The sequence below is a fragment of the Protopterus annectens genome, chromosome 6.part0 (genome assembly GCF_019279795.1).
Source record: "Protopterus annectens isolate FY-2018-M chromosome 6.part0, PAN1.0, whole genome shotgun sequence".
Lineage (NCBI taxonomy): Eukaryota > Metazoa > Chordata > Ceratodontiformes > Protopteridae > Protopterus > Protopterus annectens.
The window spans coordinates 1,469,186,338-1,469,195,827 of NC_056737.1; the positions used below are offsets into that span (position 1 = coordinate 1,469,186,338).

Genomic DNA, 9,490 nt, shown 5'->3' on the forward strand with positions numbered 1-9,490 from the left:
AATGGGAGGAAGGTTTTTGGCTGATAGAGCGGTATGCCAGGAGGTCACAGGTTGCCAGCAGTGGAACGAGCATAAAGTTGTTGGTCTGTTGTGTTTTTTTTCCTTACAGGCACAAGGTAATGTCTGTTTCTTGTTTGATCTTGCATTGGGAGCATCATTGTGGAATTGTATATTGTTTTTTGGGTAGCAGGGGTCTTCTTTGGAATGAGTCAGATGTTATTGCAGACATCAAGGGTAGGGAATTAGCGAGTTACATGGCATCAGTTATGCTTGTGAGCTAGAATGGGAGTTTGATGGGAGGATTTAGCTTTGAGTTACTGCACTTTCGGATAGACTGGGCTGGGTTGATTCACTATATTCTGGATGGTAATAGCATGTCACAGACATTGTGTGACCTGGTGGCATACAGCATTCTATAGCTTGTTGGTATATTGTGTGGGTTAATTTTACCTGGCTTGGTCTACTGTTGGTGATGCCAGCCATGATGGTGGTGTTTTGAGGTCATACTGCTACCGGCCATGATGGTGGTTTAGGTGTTTTATTGTTTATAATGGGCATTTGGTGTGATGGTAGCATTTTATTAAATGGAATTTAGGAGAGATTTAAGAAGGGTATTACATTCATTGGACAGTAAAAGAAAATTTTCATTGGACAGTACTATGGGGTTGTAATGTGGCATGGTGGTCTGCATTTGCCTTGGCATGGCTTCAATGGAGGTGGGATTACTAGTGGGTTCAGTGGCTGATAAGGCTCTTGGTATCATTGTGAGGCTTCCTGTGGTCGGGTGGTATGGTCTAATTGCATCATGGCAGTAGTTATGATAGGTGATGAGGTCATGGTTTGTTACATTAGCATAGGTGAGAAGTCAGTGGTTGTTTTTCAGTTGTTAGGTACCTGGCTGTTTCTGTTAGTTATGCACAGGGTTACGAGGTAATGACTTCGATCCAGCTTGGTTAGGGAGGATGGGTACACTGAATGATGTTTGACCTAGTACCCTACTGGTGGTTAGTTTGCTGTAAGTTTGGTTGGAGAGAGGGGCAACAGCCTGGTTAGGCTGGTGGGCACAGAAGAGGGATAGGCATGCCCTCTTCTGTTTCACCTCTGGTGTTGGATGTGCAATTTAATAAGTTGGGAAGGAAAGTGAGTGGTTGCTCTGTTGGATAAGTTAATACGAAAGCAGAGCTGCTTATTTGGATGGTGGTGTAATTCAATAAATTGAAGGTGAGCAGGGTAACACTGCCTTGTTAGTGCAAAGAAAAGTGAGCAAGTGGGGGATGCTGCTTATTAAGGGTGAGTAGTTACACTGCCCTTATGGTTATTTTGTATTCTTTCATGGATGTTATCATCACCTGTGTCATGTTTTGGCTGGAATTTATAATGATTGGTTAACAATTATGTTTATGGAAGTGTAATAAAGGTCGTCAAATGTCATTCAGTGTTGTGTGTTTATTGAAGTGGTCCAGGACAAATGAGGTTTGGAACAGACCATTTTGTCCTTGGACATCTTCAAGTGGGGCTAGATTCATAGATTAGTAGGAATTAAGAGGATATGGGGAGGATAGGGTTAAATGGGATAGAGGGATGTTTAGGAGGAAATGAGGTAAGGGTAGGGAGGGGCTTAGAGGGTTTTGTCAAGTGTAACTGAGGTATGAGTCACATTTTTGGCATGGACTTGCTAACCTCCTGTCCTCTCCTTTTTCTATTAGTGGGATTGTGGTTATTTCAGTTTGGGAAAGCGGAGAAGACGGGCAGACTTGGTCTCTTCTGTTCCCCCTCTGGTGTTGGATGTGCAATTCAATAAGTTGGGAAGGAAAGTGAATGGTTGCTCTGATGGATAAGTTAATAAGCAAGCAGAGCTGCTTATTTGAATGGTGGTGTAATTCAATAAACTGAAGGTGAGCGGTATGCGGCCTTGTTACTGTAAAGATAAGTGAGCAAGTGGGGGACGCTGCTTATCAAGGGTGAGTGGTTACATTATTATATATATTATATATATATATATATATATATATATATATATATATATATATATGGGTCCACTTCGGTAGACCAAACTTTTAAATGTTCGAAGACGATATGGCCGAGACCATAACTTTGAACATTTAAAAGTCCGAACGAGATCCACGTACAGAGCGGAATGGGAAGATATCCCATTTCTGCAGTTTAGTGCGATCTCAGAGTTGGTATATTTAAGTAAGGGAGGTGTGGGGCAATGCAGGGGGCATAGCCCTCCTGCTACAGCAGTTTAATTTTGTTTTTTTTTTTGTTTTTTCTTTTTTTCCTTCAGTGTTAGAACTATTACAAGTTCGAACATATGGTCCTGGCCATATTTGGTTCGAACTTGTAATATGTTCGATCTTCTGAAGTAGATATATATATATATATATATATATATATATATATATATATATATATACACACACACACACACACACACACACACACACACATATATATATATGTATATATATATATATATATATATATATATATATATATATATACATATATATATGTATATATATATATATATATATATATATATATATATATATACACACATATGTATGTTTTTTATGATGTTCGATCATTTTAGAGTTCAGTATAAAATGATTGTTTGTCAATATTTGCTCTCATGAGCATTCACAGTTTTTTGATGTACACATATCCCCAACTAAAAGTCACTGAACTTAAAAGATTTTCATCAAAGTTCACATGTTCAGGAATTTATGCAAACCAGACCACTAGTAATCAGTGATGTGCAGTAAATAATGTGACTTGCTTTTCAAAACAAAAATCCCATCATTAGATCACATTTGTAGCTATACATGCCAGAGAAAAGTGGAGATGGGGTATTTTTGACAGAGATTATTTGGTAAAGCGAGGTTAGCCTTAAACGAGTCCCATGCCAAAGGTGACAAGTCTGTCTTTTACTAAAAATAAGGGTAGAAGACACAAATGGTAGTTTGTAGGGGTAGTCTGAAATCTCATCTTGTCCTCTGGTGCCATTAAAAGAACTTATTTTCTAACATCAGGATTACTGCAAATACAGTTTTATTTTACTTTAACATTTCAACATAAATGTGAAGGGCAATAATTGTAAAGCCCTTGAAAGAATTAGAAATCTTAATAACTTCACTTTTCTAGTCTATGACTACATTGCATTTTTCTCTATCACTGTAGAAGGACCCTTGCTGTATGTGGTCTTCACTTACATACCAGTGTATACAGAAAACTGGCAGTAGTTTGAAGTACTTTGATTAATCACTGTTCTGCTAATTTACTGTGGTCATTTAAACCTGAAAAAGCTCTATTCATTTTTTGGAGGTTTTCTCCTCGGGTCTCCACTGAAGATGGGCCACAAGCCCAGCTGGACCAACCTGGTTAATAAATGTCAATAAATAAATAAATAAATAAATAAATAAAATTATGTCACTGAAAGATCTTTCCATGACTTATTTGAATCTATCCCACTCATGGATGCTGAAAACATAAAATGAGAAAACAAGTAAGATGAATATAATGGGTCTCCACCCACGTCTCATTTTTATGAATATTTATCTCTATACAAAATAATAATTTTCCCACTGAGAGGCCAATGACTTAAGAGAAAAAACAGCACTGGATTAGCTCCTCCCTGAATGGGGGATGTTCACGCTTCTAGGTGATGAGACATTTCTCTGTACTATATTTGACTGTAGACACATAGCTGAAATTAAGTCCAGACATATGGCTGCATCCCATTTATTGTAGAAATGGAGAAGCATGCAATACATGCCCTGAGCTTTAATAACCAAGTTCATGGCAGAAATATGCCTATGTCCTCCACAGCATCAAGAGACAGCTGGGTGTATTAGAGATATCAGCAGCATGATGCCTGGTTAGCATGTCAGTGAAAATGCAAAGTAAAACCGCAGTGTAAAATGGAGAGTGACTTTATTAATGGTGCGAGTGTGTGTGTGTGTGTTTGTGTGTGTGTGTGTGTGTGTGTGTGTGTGTGTGTGTGTGTGTGTGTGTGTGTGTGTGTGTGTGTGTGTGTGTGTGTGTGTGTACCATTGCCATTATCTGGGGAATATTACTTAAAGCACATATTGGAGTATATGTGTGAGTACAGCAGCAGTAGCATGCAGAATGTATTCATGTTGTAGCAAACTTCATCATGATATAGCTATATAAGCATGTACTGTACACAAAACACAATGTGCACATTACTTCCCCTTTTGCACAGGCACTTAGGTTACTGAAGCTGGAAGAGTGGTACTTCATGTTTCTTTGTGCCCACAGTGAATTTGCAACAGCCATATGTCTCTGTTTCACATTAGCCATGTGTCCTCAAACTATTGTACCACAGAGAAATATCTAACCACCTAGAAGCCTGAACATAAATGGGGAATTACAGGAAAGAGACCATGCTTGTGAAAGCAGGAAGAGAACCATACAGCCTGCATATATGCAATTATAATCTCAACCAATATCAGAGATGTGAAGATAGCAGTCAAATAGCCAAAGTTTTTTTATTACTAAAAAAACAGACCTACTAGTTGAATTTCACCAAATCATTCTGGGAAGTTAATAACCTAATGGCTAGAGGAAGGAAATCTTATGCATCGCAGACATATTTGGTAAATTCAATCAAACAGCATTCTCGATGTAGAAAGCATGGTGGTTACATCGTCGTCTTCCAAGTTTAAAAATGGTTTATGTACATATTAGTATTCTCTTTCAGACACATTCTAGATTTCACTTTAGGAAGATTCCAAAACAGAATAAACAGGCTGGTAACTTTGTCTTGACAACATCTTCATCTTTTCTGATGGTATAGATGCAACTCTATAAGGGAAAAAAAAAATATATATATATATATATATATATATATATATATATATATATATATATATATAATATATAGATAGATGTAGATAAATATGTGTTCTGGTACTTTGGTCAACCTCTGTTAATTCACACAATTTGGTTAACTAAACAGATGGCCAAAAGGTATGTGAGATTGACCATTCCTGTGTAGGGTAATATACCCTTTCCCCAGAGACTGTTCAATCTTGGAGTTAGAATATATAATTAGCAGAGGGTGTGGGGGTGCAAACCTGCAGTTGGTAGGTACAGGCTGAGGAATTCATGAAATAAGCACTTTTGCAGGGGACAAGCTTCACTACATTCCTGTTATTTACATGTACTGAATCTGATACATCTCGACTTCCATGATTTATGCATAGCGCTATGGTTTTGGGCCTCAAACTTAGCCTTCTTCATAAAGTCAGACTTGCTTATGGGACCATGCCTTATTAAATAAATAACATAAGCCTATACAACAATTCTTTTTAACTTACGGTCTTATATAGTATACACGGTCCTTTGTTTGTCAAAATAAAAAAGTTCTCCTCATTTTGACCCTCTGCTATGATTATTTAATGGTCATTGCTACAAATTATAATGTTCAGAGATCAAAGGGTATGTTTTCAGATTATAATGTCACAGAATAAAGGAAAACAGACTGAACACAATTTACAGTTATTCCCCCTAATCCGTGAAAATGCTTTATTGGGACTCAAAAAATGTCTTCAGTCAGTCATTCAGTCTGTGAGACACTTGATGACAGCAATTCAACTACAGACCCCATGATTAGCTACCCTATAAAAAGACTATGTTGCTTTCAAGTAGCTGATACATGCACTGTTAGTAAGTCTTATTTACTGCAGGGTCTGCTTATGAAGCATTTATGTTTTAAATTTGGAATGTTGCTGTCCTTTTCTCATTTGTCTTAGGATGTGTCTGCTTTGGTTTAATTTTTAGTTTTTACATTTCTTAACCAGGTAAGCCCACTGGGCACCTGCTATAGTACAGGGGTGACCTGTCTGATTAAATGATTTAATAAGAATCACACAGTGAGCAAATTAAATGTAGAAGGAATAAAACCGTGTACCCTGGACTATAGGAAACAGTGCATTAATAGCTCAAAGTCTTAATCTGCTGTAGTAACTACCCAACTTTATGTTTCAATGACTATCATGCACTGCAGTATTTGTTGCTATGCATATGACCATGTTCCTGACTGGAAAGTTTGTTCTGACCTGTCCTTAGTTATTGACATAGGCTTAACAGAGGATATCCATTTCTGCAGTATGTCTTGCTACTTGCAGTACATATTCCATCCATCCATTCTCAACCCCTTTTCCCATTTTGCACATGGGGTCAGGGTGTCACTTCCGCAGTGGCAATTATCTCGAGGCAAGGTTTACACTACCGGGTGGCTAGCCCTGCTGTGGTAGTTCATTCGCACCACTCACTCACATACACACTCTCACCTACAGTTAATTTAGAGCATCCATTTCCCTTACAGCATGCTTTGGAATGTGCGAGGAAATGGAAGCACCCAGAGGAAATGCATGTGACTGCAGGTAGGGCATGCAAACTCTGCACAGATGGCACCTCAGCTTACATTGTATTCTTAATATTTCTGTAAATGTCTTTCAATCCTTTTTGTGTTTTTATCTGTTGTGGAATTATTCCCCACTTGTATATAATTACCATTCAGCTACTGTAAAAAGTTTTATGTGTGTTTCTGTGGAATCTTTCTCCCCAAATCATTGTAATATATTTAATCTGTAGTAGGTCTTTCTCCCATTGTATATAATTACTCAACGACTGGTTAAATGGTTTTGAATGCGTTGTGGAGCTTTTCTCCCTAAGCATCTGCTGAAAATGGGCCATTGACCCAGTAAGACTTTCCTGGTTACTAAGGGACAAAAAAAAAATAAAATAAAATAATCAATTAATAAAAAAGAAAGAAAAGAAAAGAATGTCTAAGGTATAGTTCACAGGGTTAAAATGAAAATACCGAGGGTGTACAATTATACTACACAGGTCAGAAGGGATGATCTGCAGCTTAATAAAGCACTGAAAACAGGCTAGTGAAACAATTATATATGGGTTTGCATGTCAGGAAGTACAGACTACCTTCTCTGATAATCTTTTTTTTTGTTTAACATGGAAATGTAGATTTGTCATTTTCAGGGCCTTGAAACCAGAGCAGTGGAACTATGCAAATATTAAAATTTTTGATGGCTAAAACAAATGTACATTTTCTATAGGAATATATTTATAATACATGTTTGGCCCTTTTTTGACTGTGTAGTATTTTGTGAATTTTCATGTGAAACTCTATCTGCCTTTATGAATTTAGTTCTGTGTAAGTTTCAAAAGTAGAGATGCCCTCTGAGAATGAGTGTGGAGTAGCATAATATGAGTTCTAAAGGGGTGTCTACATATATTCATGTATTTCAGATCATTCCATGTATATTTAACAGGAGGGTCCAAATAAATGTATGAAACTTTCAAAAACATTTTATAATCAGTTTGTTTATGCCCAACATCCCAGAGGACATAAGTGTCAACTGTTAACAGGTTCATGCTCAATTTAACCATTTTTTACTTGCCTAGATGTAGTAAAATCGATGTAATGTGATTGATTACAATTACTTTATTTCCAAAGTTGATTATAAATCATATATATGATTGGTAATCTCAATAATAACTAAAAAAAATACGTGCAGTTTACCTCCCGAGATGATAGTTTCTAAGCTGGTTCCATTAATGAAGGCACGTTTTATAGTCTGGGTTTTCACATCAGCCCAATAGATGCGCTCTTTATCAGCATGAAAATCAACTATAGTCACTTCATCGACATCAGGAACAGTGAACGCTGTGATGAAGTTAAAGTAAGGGTTGCTTATATCCACGCCACGGATCTCCGAATGTCTTGCATATAGAAGAAATCTTTTCATTGCTGTAACAGAAATAAAGTTGTCAGTAGCGACTCCTACAAAAAGTCTTTAAAATGAGTCATTCCCCAGCTCTATTTCCCATCACATAATGTGCCATCTGCTTTCACTCCCATTTCTTTTATTTCGTGACAGAGGTGTCTGCCTGTGAAACATTTTATTTAGACAGAGAGAATGGCTGCCACTTCAGGATGTCATCTGCATAATCAAGGCAGTCTGACAACCAGCATGTAAAGCATTTGTCAACTGTTAAAGAAATATCAAATTGTCAGTAATACTACTCACTGCAATTTACGTTTAGTGTATCTTTTAAAGGCTCATTAAAATAAATTATTCAGGCAACTTAACTCCAAACATTCCTTTCTCAGAGTGAGGCACACAGAACACAGGTGGTCATCGGTCTTTACCTTTGCCATGACATAGCCAATTTAGCATTTTTTACAACTCTGTCAGATTAAATGTAAACTTCAAGCACCAGTGCTATAAAAATACATTAGAGTAGCTATACTGTGCTGTTAGATGTTACTTCCTATGATTGTGTTATTTCTTTTATTATACAGTGCATTTAATATAGTGAGATGAACACAGAAAAATAACTTTTGCCAGTTCCTGCAGAAAAATGCAAATATCGTTTAATATCTCCATTTAGTGTGCATACATAATTTTATCTATTCCTTCTGCTCTTCCTCAGTCATCACAGTAAAAGTAAATAGAAATAAGGTACTGTATTATATTATAGTATATTTACTGAATTGTGCTTTCATTGTTTACTATTGCTGTTTTGACTTTTTTATATCTGCTACCTCTCACCCCAGATTCTGCCACTGCTAGCACCTTCATTTTCTTATTCTAAATGCCACCCCTTATGTTATGACCACCATTATGAGGGTCTCCCTTCCTTGAAAGCCCTGTATTTAGGTGTTCTCATTACCTACGTGTACTTTACAAGAGGAGCATGCAGCCACACACTGTGAGTGGGACAGATCAGGTGAGGGCAATCATCTTATGGCTTGCACATTTCTTCTTATAAGGCCTATCTCCTACTGCTACTGACATGCTAGGTGATGTCACCTTCGTGGGCATGCAAAGGTGAGAGAAACATTGCCATCTGTATGGTTATGCATCCCCCATTGTCATCCACATTTATCAAAATACTATCTTATCATACCCTCATATCACCACCTGGGCTCATGAAGTAGACATGACTCTAGTACATCCTCAAATACCCTCTGCTGGAAGAGGAAAGCAAACAATACTTTGTAATTCCTCTTCCTCCCAGCCTGTTCCAGTAGATGCTAAACCTAAATCATAATCTGGTCAATGGAATCCTGATCAGGGCTTTATCCTTCAATGCCAATGTAGAAGGATGACTAAGAAAGGAATCAGCAAGAAAGAAAACAATATGAAAACAAAATGTTATAAAAGAAAAAAAAAACACACTGCAGTAAAAAAAAAATAGAAAGTCAAATTGTGGTTAAATCATGCAGTTTTAATAACACTGAGATTATGCAGTTTCAGTAGTTAAATAAGATTAATGCAATATAAATTCTTCTTGCCTGAAACTAACTTACCATAGCAGGAATTCCTTTGAGGAGCAAGTTTCATAAGATGTGGACAAGCACAGACAGCAGATCTGTTGTGGCCAATAAGACACAGGTGAGAGCATGGACCCCTTCCACTATTAGCTGCACATG

At 37.2% G+C, this 9,490-nt stretch overlaps 1 protein-coding gene across 1 annotated transcript in view; it reads right to left on the minus strand.

The window, feature by feature from the left end:
* LRP1B (LDL receptor related protein 1B) overlaps positions 1–9,490 on the minus strand; it is a gene marked incomplete at its 5' end in the record, with an annotated part of 5,941,474 nt that overhangs the window by 4,181,099 nt on the left and 1,750,885 nt on the right. The window contains 2 exons of the mRNA XM_044073672.1: positions 7,574–7,801; positions 9,368–9,490. The exon at positions 9,368–9,490 is cut by the window's right edge and continues 9 nt beyond it. Of these exons, the coding sequence (XP_043929607.1) occupies positions 7,574–7,801; positions 9,368–9,490 (351 nt within the window). The remainder of the gene's footprint in view (positions 1–7,573; positions 7,802–9,367) is intronic.